At 42.9% G+C, this 19,972-nt stretch overlaps 1 protein-coding gene across 1 annotated transcript in view; it reads left to right on the top strand.

The window, feature by feature from the left end:
- USH2A (Usher syndrome 2A (autosomal recessive, mild)) overlaps positions 1-19,972 on the top strand; it is a 589,735-nt gene that overhangs the window by 538,665 nt on the left and 31,098 nt on the right. Inside the window, 2 exon segments of the mRNA XM_004685238.1 lie at positions 13,384-13,611; positions 16,895-18,411. Of these exon segments, the coding sequence (XP_004685295.1) occupies positions 13,384-13,611; positions 16,895-18,411 (1,745 nt within the window).

The raw sequence follows: 19,972 nt of genomic DNA, 5'->3' as shown, positions 1-19,972 counted from the left end.
TACCCCCTCCCCCGTTTTTGATCCCATTCCCCACTCCACCCCCACAGAATGTCTCTGGTATATGGTTGTTCATTATTTTTGTTATTTTCTCGACTGGTCCATTATACTCCTGCTATGAGTGAAACCATCTGGTATTTTTCTTTCTCTTTCTGGCTTATGTCACTAAGCATGATCTTTTCCAGCTCCATCCAAGTTGCTGCAAAAGACAACACCACCAAACTTTTAACTAAAGACCTGAAACATTTCTAATGTGAAACAATCATTTGCCGTCATTCGCTCATTCATCCTCCAACCAGCTTGTTCTAGTTCAAGGTCACTGGTGGCCGACACCGGCTTGGCAGCTCAGGGTTAGAGTGAGACCCATCCTCGATGAGGTCTTCCATCACAAGGGTTGTCACAGTCGCCACTCCACCACTCAGACAGGGTCAACACACACATGCCAGTGAAGCTCCGGGGCACGTCTTGGCAGACACCCACGTGCAGAACCCACACTGACAGGGGCCCATGGAATCAGATGTTCTTTTCCTCCTCGATGTTAAATGAAGGTTGAACAAAACATGATTTGAGATCTGCTGTACTTGGAAAGTCCCTGTGATGTTTGAACATATTCAAACATCCCATAATGGGAATGTTGAATATACCTTTTCATTTAGGAAAAGAAAGAAAAGCATAAAGATGGTATTGGAGGAATAACTGACAGCAGCAGCAGCTGTCACTGAAGTAGTCAGATGTGTCTGTCAGCTCTGTAATGTGTCCGCTGCCTAAGCCCAAGTGACTCCATTCATGACCAGTAACATGTCCGCTGTCTAAGCCCGAGTGACTCCATTCATGACCAGTAACGTGTCTGTCGCCTACGCTCAAGTGACTCCATCCATGACCAATAATGTGTCCACCACCTAAGCTCAAGTGACTCCATCATCCATGACCAGCAACGTGTCCGCCACCTAAGCCCCAGTGACTCCATTCATCACCATGCTCGCAATGTCCTCAGAGAGCTCCAAGTTCTGGATGTTGCTTTATACCCTTGCTGACCCACTTTAGCCAGGGCAACGGTATATTTTGTCTCTTCCCTCACACCTGCTTCCTGGTCCCATCGTCATCACACAAACAGCGCTTTGCTGCAGCAATTGGATCACAAGTCCTACCTGGTGTTCTGCTACTGGTACCCTCCTCCACTCGGAGGGTGCTCAGGAAACAGAGAACAGATACAGCATTGATTTTTATGAGGAACATTTTCTCACATTTCTCCATCTCTGCAATCACAGTCATCTAACAAGCTTACCGTCGCTTGGAGGTGGCAGTTGCTACACACTTGTCATTTCCTGTGCCTGCACAATCTCGATCAATGCCGCTCAGACTCTCGTCACTTCAGCTGAGTTATGTGCACTCTCGCTACCCAACACGTTGACTTTAATTGCCACTTAAAATGTCTTCAACAAGATTACATTGTGATTTGGCATAAAAATGAAAAGTTATTGTACACAGAGAAAGGTACAGGAACAGCAGCTTAATAGTCAATTTTTTTAAGCTTATGCCTGTACCAATCTAAAGGTGTCTTTTAGCAAATATAAAATAAAAATTCTAAGTGATAAAGAGCATTGTATCTTCATTCAATTGGAAGCATTTTTTTTTCTTTCTACATAAGAGAAATGTATGTAAAAATACATGGAATCCTAGATTCTAAAGAATTGAGGCACAGCTCTTGATAACTATGTTTTTAAAACAATGAGCCTATTACCAGTGAGATCATGTAATTAATAAAATGTTAAATAGTTAATAAAAGTAAAATGAATTTAAATAAAAGATAATTTATTTGTCGACAGATGTCTATTTAGTACCAGTTTGGTGCCAAACACAGTTTGTAGCTCCAATACTGCAAAGTCTAATGAAGAGAGTAGGCAGGTCTCTCTAGGGTGATGTGCAAATGCCCTGAATACAGACAGCAGAATGGAAGAGCTAGTAACTGCCCAAAGACTTGCGAAACTTTTGCAAAGGGAGATGACATTAAACATGTATTTTTTAGGCACTACAGGGCATGGAAGGGCATCCTGGCCAGGGGAAATCATGAGCAAAAGCAAGGACCGTGGAGGAGTGCTGTGGCCAGGCCTGGAATCGTGATGCTGAAGCATTGGGCAGAAATGTAAATAAAGAGGGGCTGAGCATGGGGGCAGAGGACAACTCAGGAAAATCAGCTGCAGAGAGGGACTGACACTGCCGAACACAATACTTTCTAGGCAGACCCAGGCTACAGCAGCCCTCTGACGGAAGCAGCAAAGTTGGGACTTGGATTTTCCACTGGACTATGGCAATGAAGCAGGCTAAGAAGGACAGATCAACGACACTGGAAGATGCAGAGATTCAGAGATAGAAAATAGGCTACCGCTACCCGAAGGAACTGTGATTTCATCTCCTTGAAGCTGAGTGAACAGAGATGGAGGTCAACTGGAAAGAGACCAGGGTCCTGTCCCATGGAAGCAGCAGTGAGTTCACAAGAAGGAGAGAGCGGCTTAGAGACACTGCAGATTTCAATGATAAATTCCTGGTTCCGCTGCCCTCATTGGAAGAACAGGCTGCAGGACAACTTCCAGTCCCAAAGAGACAGGAGTTAACCAGACCAGTAAGTCTTGCCAAAGGCAAGTTTTTCCCAGCCAGTAGAAAGGGAACTCCTAAGCCAAATTTTCAAGTAGTAACAAAGACCTGCCCTTGCTTGGGAGATTTTGTTTTAGGATAAGCACGTACACTCTCATGGAAATCTACCACTGCGTAGAATTTATGGTGATATGAAACAGTGGTGACTGCACCTCTGAGGGAGAAATTCTATATTGTAAAAAAAAAAAATTAAACAAGGATGTTTAAAAATAAAAATACAAGGTTATGCTGACGTGGGAGCCCTGGAGCACAGGCCCCTGTCTTTGGACAGCTGGCTCACGGTTAGCCAACCTGCTGCCTGCCTGACAACCACTCAGGTGCTTGACTGGAAGCCACTGAGACCATGGTCATGTGGTCACGTGTGGCTGATCCATAGGTTTGTGTAAACTGGAATGGGCAGCCATACTGGGCAATCTGTAGAGAAATGTAGAAAGTTCCGAAAAAGAAAAGACAGAGATACCACTCGGTCCCTGAGAGACAGAGGGAGCGACTCCAAGTTCTGACAGTTTTCTAATTTCAAAGAGCCAGCCAACGCTGTGTTTCATGTGCTGGAGTTCTATCCTTTCACTTTCTTTCTTTTCCAATCAAAATGAGTTTCTGCTCCGGGTAGTAAATATTCTTGACTAGAATATTGAGTACGCCATCGCCAACTTTTCCTGTAACTGTACAGTGTAGGATTTCAAACCTGGCTGTCAAATTTCTTACTGGAAAATACAATTGATTTCTGGGTTTGATCCTAACCTTGCTGAACTGTATGATAGCTTTTTAGATTCTTTGGGCTTTTAAAGTCGTTAGTAACCATAGTTCTCATCCTTCCAAATATATGTACTTTGTATTTAGTCAAGATGGGAGAAGATAAATAAGATAGAGTAGGATAGGGCAGGGTGGGTCAGGGCAGCGAGGGGGAGGCCAGGAAGGAACGCGAAAGGAAAGGGCAGGGGAGGGAAGTAACAGACAGGAGAGGCAGGGCAAGGGCAGGATAGGAGAAGAGAGAGCACCACTCAGCATGTGGGCAGGTTAGAGTCTGGGCTGGCACATCTGCAGATGTTAGTGCTCCCTACAGGGAAGGCAGGAAGAGAATGGAGGGCTTACCTACCCTTTTCCGTCTTTTATTAATGACAGACAGGAGAGAACATGCTGGAAGGTTCTGGAAGATGTTTTTAAGGCCCAGGACAGAAAGTGGCATACAGAAATGGGATTTACAAGAATTAGTCACATAACCCCACGCAGGTACAGGGAAGCTGGCAAATGTGGGAAGTAGGTGGTTTGTTGGTGAGGACTAATAAAACCTCTCTCTCTCTCTATGTATATATACATATATATATATATATATATATATATATATATATATATATTTATGTTGTGCAGGATTACCAGCACAATAATAAATAAAGGGAACTTCCTGACTTACTTGATCCCTACATTAAATGGGAAAGGGCCTAGCTTGTATCATTAAAACGGGATTTACTGTATGTGTTAGTAAGTACTATCTGCCAGAGTAAGAATAATTTCTACTTCCAGTTGACTAAAAGATTTTGCCATGAACGGGTGTTGAACTTTGTTAATTATATTAAGATAATCACATTTACGTCACCTTTTCTAAGGGCTGATTCCTAGACAGTCTGTGTAGTCTTTTAAATATCCCCTTAGATGCTATTTGTTAATATTATGACCTTTTCCTCTAATCTCACAAGTGATTTTGGTCTATAATATCTGTTCCTGCTAAGATCTTAGCCCTTTTTGTATCATCCTATCATTATATGTTGAGTGAGTATGATATTTGGTCTGTTTTCCCAGTTTTTTGGAGAAATACCGATAAAAATAACATTTTATGTAAATTATTATTAAGAATTGTTAATATCTTCCTACTTCAAATGATAATTGTCCATGAGAACTGAAGAAATAAGCCATCCAAATATACAGACCCTTTGAATAATGTCATTTTAGATTTTTATAGCACCAGCCCCTTGATGCAACCTTCCTGTACTCAAAATAGTATTAGTCTTTATTGGAGAAGAAGATTAACTTTTTAGCCGATCCCTAGTGGCAGGGTATATAAAAATACAAAAGCTGTATCATAATGTATTATATTATATTTCCTAGATAAATTAAAAATCATACCCATTATACCTCACTTATCTGTGTATAGTGAGATTCTAAAGGTCAAATAACCTGAAGTTAATAACAAGAATAACAAGTAACAAGGTTTATTCAACACCCACTAGGTCCCTGGCTTAGGTACCAGATCTTCTACTTTCTTGACACTTACAAAGAGTTTCAACTCCAGTGTGCTGAGACACTGTCTCCTGTGCTCTTGGGGATGACAGTCCACAATGTGGCCATTTTCGGAGGGTTAGAAGTGAATCATGGGTCCTCTCTACACCCCTGGGGAAGAAAGTGATACAAGGACTGACTTGGGGTGGGGTCACCATAAGGTATGGACAGAAGGAAACTCTCAGAAATGTGCTCCCACCTTTGCACTCCTACAAACTACACAGACTGGAATCAGAAATCGTATCGAGCTTTGTCAAATCTGAGGTGTGTAAAACATACAGATGGAGAGGCTGGTTTCTTCTTCTATCTTGTCTAAATGGAAGTTGCCTTGGCTTCTTTACTCATCTCTTCAAGCCAAGCACCTCATTCTTGCCCTCCAGTCAACCTCCAACCTTAGTCTGTGATGCTCTCTACTTATCCCCCTCATCGAATGCCACAATATAATGTGAAATGCAGAAGGATCCTGGCTGTCTCTCCCCTTTCTGCTGTATCCTCAGAGCTCAGGAGGGTGTTTTGTACACAGGAACCCCTAGATCTATGCGTGTTTAATCCAGGGTGGAGTAAATACAAGAATATGACTGGAAGGGATTCTGTCTAAATGTATTTTAGTGCAGTTTTACTAGGACTGCCATAAAATAGATTGCCAGGGTGGAATTGTAGGGTCACAGAGCATGCACATTTTTAATTTTGATAGATCAGAAGTACTGCCTTTTAATATTTAGTGTGACTGATTTGCCACTTTAAAATTTAATTATCACAAATTTAATTTTTTTTCTTCTTCTCCTTTGAAAAATGAGCCATTTCAGAGCCATTCTTCCCCCCTCCATGTTTTTATGGGAACTGAGGTACCATCGTTCATTTAGCAAGATCTCCAGCTTCAGCTATAACTGATAGAGCCCATTGTCCATAAAGAAAATGTCTGCATTGAATCTTCTTTTTACTCTGACACCCCCTGTTATGAAATGAATGATGGACTTTAATGAGAAGGAAAAAGAACCCCACTTTTTCACACACCATTTCTGTTTTCAGAATGTAGATATTTGTGGGAGTAGAGACACAAAAGGAAGAGCCCAGACTAACCATTTTAAGTTTGAAATTGACAATCATGACAACAGGTAACCCTGGCTAAACAATTAAAATGATACCTGCCACCACTGCTGGAAGAGAACATATGCTTTTATTCTTTCTTGAAGTCTTTGGAATGAAAGGTTCATTCCAAATAAAAAGTTTCATTCAAACATGTGACAGTAATCAGAATCCAGAGCTGAGAATGCTTTGGCACCTGTGTCCACCTTTGAATGAGGCTCAGTCTATTTTTCAGCATCAGTACTTCCCCTCACATTTTCCAGCATCTCTTGTTGCTTTTTCTATACAAGGGTCTCAATCAGGGATGTAGATGGTGCAGACCTACTCCCACTCAGGAAAAGAACGCAGCCCAGGTACATGTGATTCGACTCAGAGCAGGTGATTTCAGTTCAGCTCAGTTAGTGTCATCTCCGCCTTCATGGTGGCCCAAGACAAACACTCTTCAAAGGGTAATTTCAAATCTTGAAATCGAATAAATACTCAATAAATAATCTTCAGGAATTATTCTGAAGGTTTTATCCCTAAGATAATACTCCTACTGCCCTCTACATATGGCAGTTTTATTGGCTAAATAATAATTCAGGGCCTCTCTGGTGGCACAGCAGGTTAAAGCACAGCACTGAGAAGCTAAAGCCACTTCCGCATGAGTTCGATTCCCGCCTGCCCCGGAGGTGACCACATGGCGTGGCAGCCCTCTCCTGACCCGCCCGCTGCTCCCCTCAGCAGTGTACTTCATCTTATCTGCCTGTTCTGCTCCCCACTTTGTCCCTGGTGAATACTCTCACCCTCCACATCTCTGGCCTGTACCCCAGTTCTGTATGCACAAATAAATAAATATTTAAAAAATAATAATAATAATAATAATTCAGTGACTGAACCAATTAATTCTTGGTAGATTTTTTATTTCATTAGTCACTGACCATCACTTATAACACAATAGGTCAAAATTTAAAAATCCTCCCACCCCATTAATTCATCAAATTGTATCACAGAGCTCTTTTACATAAGCAATTTTTATTTTTATTTATTTTTTAAAGGTTTATTTATTTATTTGCATACAGAACTGAGGTACAGGCCAGAGGTGCAGAGGCAGTGAGAGGATTCAACAGAGACAGAGTGGGGAGCAGAACAAGCAGATCGTCAAAGTACACTGCTGAGGGGAGCAGCAGGCGGGTAAGAAAAGGTCTGCTGTGCCATGTGGGTCACCCACAGGGTGGGGATCGAACTCATGCTGAAATGGCTTTAGCTTCTTAGTGCTGTGCCTTAACCTGCTGTTCCACCAGGGGGGGCCCTAAGCAATTTTTAAATTTTTCTGCATAACAGTACTCACTGTTTCCCTAACAACGCGGTTCAAAAATTTTAAGATGACATTCACAGCCTTCTCCAATACTCCCACCCATCTCTACCCCCTTTTCATAACTACTATTCCCCTGGGGTCCCAATAGTCAAGCTACAATCAACTCCCATCTCGCTTCTCAATCTCTCCTGTGCTTTCTTCCTCCAGTTCCCTCTTCCAGTCTTTTTAGATTTTTGTCTACTCAAATTGTCCACCTTTCCTGACCTGTACCAGAAACCACTTCCCTATTAAGACCTCACTGTCTCCTCTTCCCGCCTCCTTTCCCCAAGAGAAGTTTTCCCCAGCATTCTGCTGTAACACTTCCCACACTTGGAATTCAGCACTGACCTGCCCTATGAGGTGCTAAGTTCCTAAGAATCAGCAAACTGTAGTATGTGTCTTGTCCACCACCCCCACCCCACCCTCTCACACACACACTCACACACACAGCCTGACAGCATTACAGATCTTACACACACAAAGAGCTTGAAAGTCTTTGAAGAATGGAATGCACTGCTAACCAGAAGTACTGAAGGTCATCACTGACCACTGTGGCAGCACTGGCATGCCACTTAGCATTGCCCCCTGGCACAGACGCTAGCTTCATGCTCTTCGAGCAATAGATTATGAACCTAGAGGATAGTTTCTTCTGCCTCTCTTGTTTTGTAAGAATCTTTCATTCTGGATCAAGTCTGTACATTGTATGTGCCATCAAGAAATAGCCTCTCTGGGTCCTCACTGGTGGGCAACTGGTTAGGACACAACACTGCAGGCTGGCCACAGCCACTTCAGTGCAAATTCAATCTAGTTCAATCCCTGCCCCTGGAGGTGACCACATGGCACGGCAGACCTCTCCTGACCCACCCGCTGCTCCCCCCAGCAGTGTACTTCATCAGTCTGCCTGTCCTGCTCTCCACTTTGTCTCTGGTGAAGCCTCTCACTGCCTCTGCACCTCTGGCTTGTACCCCAGTTTTATATGAGTAAGTAAATAAATCTTTAAAAAATATAAAAAAAGAAAGAAAGAACTTCTGTCCCACCAGCTGGAAGCTATTTAGACAGAGACAACACTAGGAAAATATGTGTATGTGTGAAATCAGTGAAAGTTTTCTGACAGTGTCAACATTTTTCATGCTTAAATGAGTATTCAAGGTTGATATTTGGCTATGAACAATAAAGAGATCACCTCTGAATCAAAAATAATGCTTTGAGTTTTTAGAAAGAAGTACCATATATAAATATGCTGATCAATCTTTGGAGAACTCCAAAAACTAGCATTATAACTAGGAAGGAAATAACTTTATTAGAATCCATTCCCCAGGTTATCAGGCCTCCAGAAACAGAAAAATATGATTATTTGCCCGCCTTAAATTGTATATAAGTCCTCCAGGGGACTGGCTAGATGAACTCTTTCCATGACTTTTAGGTAATAGATAATGAGAAAAATCTGTGCTTCTCATGTTTTACTTTTAATCAAAACCAAAAAACTTGAGCCCTTGTCCATAATCATTTTATTTTATCTTCATTACAAAGTAAAATTAAACTTATATAAAACCAAGATGTAGCATTTAAATGTCCCAGCTAAGTAAGACAGGCTGATACAGTTAAATGCAGACCCCTCTGAAGCGCTATCTGTGGAAAAAGAAAACCAGCTTTGGAAGTGACATACTATCCGGGCATATTCATGCTAATTAAGGAGGTTGAGGAATCCTATCAGGGTTTATAAGCCAAAGTCACCTATTTTAGAGCGAGGATCCCCAGATAGGGAGCATAGACAGAAGAAATCCCATCAGCTGGGAATGGTCACTGTGAAGATTAACTCTTTGCAAAAGGTAGTGAGCACCCCTAACGCCCTGCTGGTGAGTACAGAGCATCTCCACCTCTCTGCCTTTTTATTACCAGGAGCAGGGTGCAAAGATTCCCGAGGCCCAAGGCAAGTGGTGTAGTGAACGTGCACCACAAAGACCAGAAGGAAAGCTCTGGAAACTGCTGGATCATCAGATCAATAGTCTCAAAGATGACTAAGTTCAGTTGCTTTATGCAGTTTAAACATTTGTGCAGGGAGTCTTCCCCTCACAGTCTTTTATTGACAGCTACAGATCAATGGTAATTTTTGATCATTTTCAACTTACATAAACCTATTGACCCCAGGGCCACCTTTGGGGCACTTCAAGTCGTCAAAAATAATCAGAGGAGATGGTGTAAAATTGTCAAACTGCTGAAGACTCCAAGTAGCTTCTTGTGCTCCCAGGAGCAGAATTGAGGGGTTAGAATGTAGTTCAGGCCCTCCCTGGTGGTGCATCAGGTTAGAAATAGCACTGCAAGCTGGCTGCAAGTTCGATCCCCGCCCCGGAGCTGACCCCCATGGTGCAGGCAGACCTCTCCTGACCCGCCAACTGCTCCCCTCAGCAGTGTCAGTCTGCCTGTTCTGCTCCCCACCCTGTCTCTGGTGAATCCTCTCACTGCCCCTGCACCTCTGGCTTGTACCCCAGTTTTGTATGAATAAGTAAATAAATCTAAAAAAAAAAAAGAATGTAGTTCAAATTACCAGCAGAACCTCTCCACTGGCCAAGTGTTACAGAGAGTCCTGTCTTTATGGCTCACAAAGGATGTGCTGATTTGTGTCTAGAATCTGACCCGCATGTATCTAAGATTTTTAAGCATCAATCTCATTGCAAGTATTAATTCCTGAGAATGGATCATTCCTGCTTTCCTTCATTGAGTCATTCTTTTCATAACTGCCTAGCAAAAAAGGTTGGATATTTCTAGAATAAAATAAAGTATGAATATTATATAATGTGGACATGAGAAAGGAAGCAAGTATTAGCTGGCAACCCAGAAGTCAAGATATAACAAAGACTCGGTAGGAGGGATGAATTTAAGGGGTCATGTGAGCGAAAGAATGACTTGAAGAGTAAGAGCACTGAGTTAGCATCTCTCTCAAGGGGAAGGAGGGTTTAGTTGTCCATAAAGATCTTTTCTAACCAGTGGGGCAGAATGTTACCTCTTCAAAGAAGGATTTGAATCCAGAAGAGTTAGGCTCATGAGTGCTCAAGCTAGTCCTCTTAATTTAAGGAAAATAGCAAGTAATTGAATCAGTGCACAGGTACATCCAAGCCACAGAGTGAACTGTGCCCAAATTTTACACCAGGTTCTAAACAGGAGAACTCTGATGTCTCTGATGAGACAAATTCAGGAGAGAATAATTATCTCCTAAAATGATGAAGAATAAAATGACAAAGATTGTTTTACCCTGAAAAATTTTCTTCTTTTTCTTATTTTAATTGGTGTGGCCTTTCCTAAAGTTTGACGAAAAGTGTGGCTGTTCATGAGGTATAGTTAATAATGTATACGTGTGCGCTGTAATTCCTCAGAGGTAGCAATATATGAAGGGACTCTCCTTAATAGAAATTTATAAAACACAATTTCTCCTTTCCATCCCAAAAACAAAAGATGGCCATAGACCAAATCCACATAAACAACTGTAGTCACTAGCAGTGAGGGCATGCCTCTAAACATCCCTCTGCCCACCGGGCACACACTCCCACCCAAGACCAGTAGGTCATATTTCTACACTGGTGGAGGTTTGAAGCTAGGGCATTTTGAGCACTTCTGCTTTCAAGGATCGGAGCCATAAATGTTTATTAAAAGAATCTATAATGAAATCAGTTTTATTTTTTTAATGGTTGCCTGGAGTGTGTTGGATGGCTGAATGCCGGTTGTTAATCATTAAGTACTCGTGTTACCAAAAGTGTTTGATAGCATTGCCATCTAGGGGCTGAATGGAATTCTCAGCTCTGAAATAAACTGTAATTGAGCAGGTGCTGCTATTGACAATATACATATGTTTTTGCTTTACAGCCCACATGCTTTTCATGTTTCTTATGACAAAAGCTCTCTCTAAATGTCCCCCGCAGCCTAACTTTTTTATATGTAATCTGTTAGAGGTGATTACTATTTGCTTTGGAGCATATGCCTATTTGGCATCTATTACTGGATATTCTGAACAAAGAATTTTTCTTTTTTGCATTATTAATCTTGTCCATGTTTGCCCTGTTTCCACAGAAAAGGAATCATTTATCAGAAAAGAATGTTTGTAATCGGGACTTGTAGCATCTCCCAATTTAATATTCATTATGGTCATCCTAGTTCAGTGCTATATTTATCTAAAAGACCAATCCAATGTTGTGGAGAAATAAGCTTTAAATATTTATGATCTAACTTTTAATATTTTAAAAAAGAGAAATTAGTATTTCTGTAAAATTTGTTTCAGAGTCTGGCCGCTTAGCAAATGTTTAAATATTAAAAGATTTCAAGAGGTTAGCATGTAATATCATAATGGGACTTATTGAAACAGGAAAATTGACTTTACAAGTTTTCAATAAGTAAAGAAAATTGTATTTTCTCTGCCTGTGTTTAATACATAATAAGAAACATTTAAGCAGTTGAAACTTAAAGCTAAGAATGCAAGGAAAACATACCCAAACTAATTCTAAAGTGTGTTTTGGCTTTGACTAATCAGGTTTGGTTTAGTTTTATAAAATGGTCTAGTTTAAAATTGCCACCTTGTACTAGAATTTATTCAAAATGGTACTTGAGTCCCCGCCAAACACACACTTAAACAGAATTTCCTTACATTTTTTTTTCCTTACACGTATCTTTGTCCTGTGCTCTAAGGTACCATTGTTCCAGCTCCCATTCCTCCTCCAGTGCCCAACAAAAGGACAATTGAAACCTGTCACGTCTAAACAGCTAATAAACTAAAGCTGATCTCACACACCATTGAGCATAAATATCCTATTAAACCAGTCAAAAGTTCCTCGCGATCACTCACATGCAGTGGTTATGGCACAAGCCGAAAGTGTATGCAGGTACATGTGTGTGTGTGTTTACCTGTGTGCCCATTACGGGTGCACTTGCAGACATAATTCCTATCTGTAAGTGTCACAGCCGAAGCCATACAGAAGTGGAGAGCAGCCCTCAGGGTCTTTGAAAACACTCAGATGCTTAGTTCCGGTTTACTTACACACACACACACAAAAAAAAAAAAAAAAAAATGTTAAATGCTCTTGTCTAAGCAGAAAATAAGCTAATGCTGTCCTTATTTTTTTTCTTTCATACCCACAAAAACCCAAATTCTCAAAACCTAGCTGATATTTACTTTGGGTAAGTTTTAGTTATGGAGCTTTAAACAAATGAGAACATTTCCACTTTTCTGTTGATAGTAGGCCTTGCGAGGTGTTTGTGCACGTGGAGTTCAGTTGACTTGTTTTCTGGTGTGTGTTTTACTACATTTGTAAGATATAAACACACACCAAGAGAATTAGTAAAGGAGATGGAGGAGATGGAGAGCTCCACATGGATAAAGAAATATATTTGGAGACAAAAGAAAATCATGTGTGTTCAGGTTAAACCTCCAAAACCCTAGTGTGTCTCCTTTGCTGTTATGGAACTTGATGCCCCAATTGCTACCCTGAGCTGATGCAGTAAAAATCTGAAGCAACATAGAAGCTGAAGTCACATATCACATAATTTGGGCTTCAAGGCCTGAGATCCCACTACAAGTCTTCCACCAGGGACCCACAAAAAAGGGTCAGAAATGGCCAGACAAATGTGGGAGGAAAAGAGCAAAATCAAAATCAAGATAAATGCTGTCATAGTGAACCTCCGCACAGGTCTCTCACCCACATCTGTTTCAACCAGCCCAGGGCCAAGAAAAAAGAGCTGCTTCTTCACATGTCTCTGCTCCATGTGTCTCCCCCACGTCTCCTTCTGGCTCTCCATCCTGCTTCTTTCCTCCTCAGTCTCCTCTCCAGATTCTTCTCCTCCCTGCTCAGCAACACCCTCCTTTGACTGGGGCAGGGAACCTGGAACCTCCCCTTTTCCTGGGACCACCCTGTTTCAAAGCCACATTATTTCCTCACCAATTCAAAACTTGCTGTGGTATTTGTACTGGCATTGCTGATGTGCTGTGATCAGAGAATGACCTTTTACGAACTATGAACCATTTCTGAAAAACTATGCTGCTCATTTTCTTACAGGGAACAAGTCATCAAGCCCACCTATTTGGGCTAGAACCATTCACAACTTATCATATTGGGGTTGTGGCTGCAAACCAGGCAGGAGAAGTTTCAAGCCCCTGGACTCTGGTTCGAACCCTAGAATCTTCTCCAAGTAGACTGAGAAACTTCACAATTGAACAGAAGGACAACAGCCAGGCATTGTCCCTGAACTGGTCAGAGCCTGTGAGAACCAATGGTGTGATTAAGGTAATGTCTACCCTGAATATGAAATCGTGTGTGGTATTCTCCAGATAAATAGATGAGCCCTGACATGCCATCAGGTCACTGTGAGAAGCTCCCTTCACAGGCTGTTTAATTCTCCTTGATGACTCCTCCAAGCATTTCATCAGAGAGCACAGAAAACTAGCTCATGTGCATTCTGATTGTGCTGAACCCAGCACTGTGAAAAGTGCTCTCTGTGGATCATCTGACTTAATCCTCTCATCAGTCCCACTAAGTAGATACCACTAAATCTCAGGGGCACATAAAGGCTAACTAGCTGCCCAGGACCGCATTGCAAAGGATCAGTGGTTGGGACTGGCAGCCGGGAGGTCACAACCCAGCTGAACTCTGGCTGTGTTCCACCCGCTTCCAGACTCTCCCTGCTGGGCATGAACTGAGTCTGGCTGGATATGCACTTTGAACAGAACTTGCTAAGCACTAAACATCCTGCTAACTCTCTTCCTCCTGTAGCCATGAAAGTTTTTCTTTTTCATTGATTCTTAGTGATTCAGCATCCATTCATTTGAGAGTTCAATTCCCACCTCGACGTGGGAATTTGCTTTACCACCATTGAAGTTAGTTGTGGCCCTGCACTACTGAACTGATCCCTCTGCCCACTGAACTGACCCTCTTCCTCTTCACCTCTGGAAATCACACTTTCACTAGGTCTGATAGTTATTTTGATTGTGTTTTGTTAGTTCATTCCCTTTGTTTATAGTCCACAAATTATTTACACAAACTATCATGTCTTTCACATTCTGACTTCTGTCACTTAGCATAATCGCCTCAAAGTCCACCCATATTGCCACAAATAGCAAGACTTTATTTTTAACAGCTGAGTGGTGTTCCACTGAGAATATATTCCACTTTTTTTTTTTTTCGGTCCAGTCATCCATCAAAGTGCATCAAGGTTTATTCCATGCCTTGGCTACTATACTTAATGCCACTGGCATAGGGACACAGGTAGCTTTCCCTATCTTTTCATATTCGTCAGATAAATATTTAGGAAGAGGTCATATGGAATGTCCATTTTTAGGTTTTTAAAGAATATGAGAAAGTCTCATTAATGTCACAACAGCCTGTGACCACAAATGAGGTACAAAATCTTCCAGGAAGGCAAAAGTGATGGGTCCCATTTGCTAGGGAAAGAGCTTCTTCAGCCACAGCAAACAGAGGCAGGAAGTCATGTAAGTGCAGATTCACACAGACATGCTGGCAGTTACACATGCCATGACAACACTCCTTTCTCAGTGCTTCCACTGTCTCAGTAAATACGTGGTTATGTCCACAGCCAGCTGAGAAGGGGGGAAGAGAGTTTGGGTGGTTAGTGGGGAAGAGAGAAGCAATGAAATAATCACTCTGAAAAGCCAGAGAGTGAACAGTTGGGGAAACAGGACTCTAAGTTGGTTATCACATGTTTAGAATTTAGGGTAAGAAATTTGAAGTGAGACCCAAACCCAATGGGGAGCTTGGATACAAAAGAAGAGCTGAATTTAACAGTAGTTAGTGATTGACCAAGAGAGTGAGCAGCGAGGGCGGGCAGGCAAGATTCAGAGTGGTTTTAGAAGCGGCTATGAAATAAATGCAAGTTTCTTCAGAAAAGACACTCTTAGGGGTGTTGTCTTGCCCCAAGGCCCCAACATGAAAATCCTAGCAGAATACTACCATACAACCTAATTAGATTACCATAGTGTTAAGATTATAAAAGTTTTATGATTCCAAATAGATGTAAGCTATGTAATCTTAAATAAAGCTCATGTGTATCAACAGTCCAGCTAAGGTCCTTCCCCAGGAAACACCTATAGGAAACTTTCAAGGCAGCTGTGCCCCGCCCCCCATGGGACTCTGACATGTGTCTCCCCTTTGGGGCTACAGCATCCTCGGGGGTCACCGAGGCAGAAATGTATCTCGCCTCTCAAGTGCACTGAGTAGGACACCACTGCTCAAAAACATTAAGTTACTTCTCATTTTCCCTAAAGAACAAGGAATATATAGGATAAGAAAATTATGTTTAATTTATTTGCAGGTGGTTTTCCCAGAGCAGAAGACTCCTTTGCTCCAAAGTATTCTTCCATGGCTGGTGAGAGCAAGCAAGATTTTCTCCCATTTCCTGGTCATCTTGTGTCTATATTTGCGTGTGTGTAGAATGTCGACGCATACGTGAGAGCCGGAATAGTACTGCCTCCGCCCAGGCAAACAACTAAGAACCCTAGTGTCAGCCCCCTGTATATAGCGTCGGAGAGAGAATGGGGAACAGATCAGAGTGGGTAATTCTTACAAAGTAGGAGATTTACATTCCTGACTTCTAAAACATAAAAATAGGAGGGAACCCCAAGAATACTAAGTTGTAAGTTGGCCCCCAGCTTAATGACTTAATGACTTCAACTGTGGATGGGGGGAATGGATAAGATTTCAGTAGAAACTCTATGTCAAGTTTTGAATGAGACATTTTGGTTTCAGTTTCTATACAGTTTTCAACAAATGAGGCAAGAAAGTCAGCACTTTCTTCTAGCATAAGCTTTCTGTTAGGCGCTTCGCCCCGCCTCGGTGACTGCAAGTGTTCTGAGCACAGGGGAGGTAGGCCAGGCCAGGCTAAGCTGTGATGTTCAGTAGGTTAGGCGTGTTAAATGCATTTTTCACTTGCGGTACTTTCAATTTAACAAGAGGTTTGGCAGCATGGAATTTCATTGTAAGTGGAAGAAACTCTGTAGTTAAGTCCAGGAAGCAAGTCTTACAAATATATGTGTACAAGATCTTCCACCTTAAAAATAAAGACACCATTCCTCCTTCTGTGGACTTTACATGAACTGGAAAAGCTCGCACCCCCAAAATTAAAATCAGAATTTTTTTTTTAAAGATTTATTTATTTGTACATATAGAACTGGGGTACAGGCCAGAGGCTCAGGGGCGGTGAGAGGCTTCACCAGAGACAGAGACAGGCAGATCAACGAAGTACACTGCTGAGGGGAGCAGCGGGCGGGTCAGGAGAGGTCTGCCTCACCATGTGGTCACCTCCGGGGCAGGCGGGAATCGAACTCATGCGGAAGTGGCTTTAGCTTCTTAGTGCTGTGCTTTAATCTGCTGCGCCACCAGGGAGGGCCAAAATCAGAATATTTTTTTCTGAACTAGAGGCATGAAGATGAGGATGAACTAGCTTAAACTAACTCATCTAGCTTAAACGAAAGCAACTAGTTAAAAGGGATGAACTAGCTCACCAAGAACACCAGAGGCCTCAAATTGTCTCCCTTTGCTCCTCTCCTTCCTGCAGGCTTACCACGTCCTCAGAGACAGCGTGCTGGAGTACTCTGGCCTGAAGCGCCCCTTCCTCTTCCGGCGCCTTCACCCCTTCACACTCTACACACTGACCCTGGAGGCCTGCGCTGGCGCTGGCTGTGCACACGCGGTGCCCCGGCCTCTGCAGACGGGTGACGCCCCTCCGCACTCGCCGTCTGCTCCTGCCATCCAGTCTGTGGGTCCCACCAGTGTGGAGCTGAGCTGGACTCAGCCTGTAAATCCAAATGGAAAGATACTCCGCTATGAAGTGGTGCGCAGATGCTTCCGGGAAGGAACTGGGAGGAGTCCGGCAATCCCTGCAGAGGAAAAAATAGTTTTCACAGAATATAATACTGAAAAGGAGACCTTTATGTATAATGACACAGGTTTGCAGCCATGGACGCTTTGTGAATATAAAATCTATGTTTGGAACTCAGCAGGCCAGACCTGTGGCTCTTGGACTATGGTAAGAACAAAGCAAGCACCCCCAGAAGGTCTTTCTCCACCCAAGATAACCTATGTGTCTACGAATCCCAACAAGCTGCTGATTTCCTGGATCCTTCCAGAACAATCTAATGGTGTCATGCAGTCCTATAGGCTTGTAAGGAACGGCCTGCTCCTTCCTTTCAGCTTTGACGCTGTGACTTTTAACCACACGGATGATGAGCTGCTTCCGTTTTCCAAATACAGCTATGCACTCAGAGCCTGCTCTGGGGGAGGCTGTGCCACGAGCAGTCCTGCCAGTGTCACTACTTTGGAGGCTGCTCCAGCTGGGCTCAGCCCTCCGGCTCTTAAAGTCATTGGGGCCACCCAAATAAATGTATCTTGGTCCCCACCATCAATTCAGAATGGAAAGATCACTCAATATTTACTGCGGTGTGACGGCAGGGAGTACCCAGCAGAGCAGGGCCTGAACCTGCTGGTCTCCCAGCTGCAGCCTCACACTCAGTATAATTTCTCGCTCGTGGCCTGCACACTTGGAGGCTGCACAGTTAGCGAGCCCCAGTCTGCCCGGACCATGGAGTCCCCGCCTCAGTACATGGACCCCCCGAGACTGCAAGTCACAGGCTCAGCATCCATAGAAATCACCTGGAGCCCTCCCAGAAATCCAAATGGCCAGATCACAAGTTATGAACTGCGGCGAGACGAAGCCCTGGTGTACACTGGTCTGGGCACCCACTATCACGATGTCTCCCTCGCCCCAGGTGTGGAATACGGCTACGCAGTGGTTGCCAGCAACAGTCAAGGTGGTGTTTTGAGTCCAGTCGTGAAAGAGCAAACCAGCTCTTCAGCACCCTCAGGCCTGGAACCCCCCGAACTGCAAGTCAAGGGTCCTCACGAGATCTTGGTGACTTGGGACCCTCCAGTGAGGACAAATGGACACATCGTCAACTATACCCTCTTCATCCATGAGCTGTTGGAAAGAGAAACAAAATCCATCCACACAAACTCAACTCATGAAGCTGCAGGCACCCAGTCGCTCATAGTAAGCCAGCTAAAGCCATTTCACAGGTGGGTAGCCACCCAGGCTAAGCCCTCAGTCGGTTTGAATGAAGATTCTAGAAGCAAAGTTGTGTGCTGTCCCCAAACCCCATGCTCCTAACCAACCAGTAGACAAACCACCCAGTCCAAACCTGCTTGCATAACTTCTAGAGCAAAATGCTCCCAAGCTGGTGATTCCCCACATTGTCTGGACCAAAGAGCCTAGAGATGGGGCCAGGTCCCTAAATCTTAGTCCCTCCTAGAAGCTCACAGGTCCCTGGACAGCTCTGAGAGCCCCAGATGAGTTACTGAATGAAAATGAGGTATTAAGTTAAAGTAGGAAAAAATGCCAGTGAACAGGAGCCTCTACCCAAGCTAAGGCCCACTAAAGCTGCTTCTGGGGAGCCCCCTTCTTATGGAATCCAGCTCTTGTCCAGGATAATGAGGCTCCTCTGATTATTCCCTCAGTCTCCTAGACGTCCCCTGCTCTGACCTCATGGCTTCTCAGAATGATGCTGCTTTGCTCCTGCCTATTTTTGTTGTGGGCCCCTCTGGGCTTATAGACGTGTGGGTGTGTGTTACCTTCCATGCTAGGGAAGCTTCCCAGCAGCCCATAGATTAAATAATTGCTTGGCACTTTTCCCCATCACATTTTAAGTAAGTTACATCCTCAGAGAGAAGAGTAATAAAAGACATTTTATGCTTAAAATTTAGTAAAATGAACAGAACCACTTTAAAAATATTAAAGGATGAAAGTGTTGATTTTCAACCACCATAGGTAAAATTCAGCCATTATTGTAATCTACAGGTCGGGTCCTCCTATAATTATCTTTGATATACAGTGCTTTTGAGATGAAACACTCACCGTCTTTTGTGTCTACATGTGACAATTATTTAGGGCCACATTAAATATTAAACAGTAATTAAACCTTCCATAGGTAATTTCTGGGCTAATCCACATGTGGGATGGCTGGATTTTACTTCACCCTGTTCAGGGCAGTAAATATGGCCGCTGAAGATAGTCTACTCATTTTATACTGGCTTCCTCATGGCCTGACTGGTTCCCTGCAAGTTTTCAAGTCAGATCAACTTACTGCTTCTTGAAGCTCTTACTCAAAAAGATTCCCAAGGAAGGAAAAGATATCCAGATGTGAAAGGAGCACTTTTTTCCCAGACTAGAAAAATAAAGTTTGATTGATCAGACAAACCCAGCAAAGATTTTTTGTAGAAAAGAGATGTCTTTTCATCATCCACAATAAATGAAGATGTAAGTGAAATGATTTAAAACAGAATACCACCTCCAGGGTGAAGATGAGGCTCATGTCATTTTAGATTTTTCCAGCAGATTAATATTTACTGAGTATTGCACATTCATTGGTGTTTCCTTGCTGTTCCAACCCTCAGCTGGCCACGATCACCCTAAGTGGCAGAAAGGAAGTGACCCAGACATTTATTTTTAAAGATTTATTTATTTGTACATACAGAATTGGGGAACAGGTCAGAGGCTCAGGGGCGGTGAGAGGCTTCACCAGAAACAGAGTGGGGAACAGAACAGGCAGATCGACGAAGTACACTGCTGAGGGGAGCAGCG

This window comes from Condylura cristata, unplaced genomic scaffold, assembly GCF_000260355.1.
Source record: "Condylura cristata isolate star-nosed mole 26May11 unplaced genomic scaffold, ConCri1.0 scaffold00018, whole genome shotgun sequence".
Lineage (NCBI taxonomy): Eukaryota > Metazoa > Chordata > Mammalia > Eulipotyphla > Talpidae > Condylura > Condylura cristata.
The sequence above is the reverse complement of the archived record's forward strand: the minus strand, read 5'-3'. Positions and strand labels throughout refer to the sequence as shown.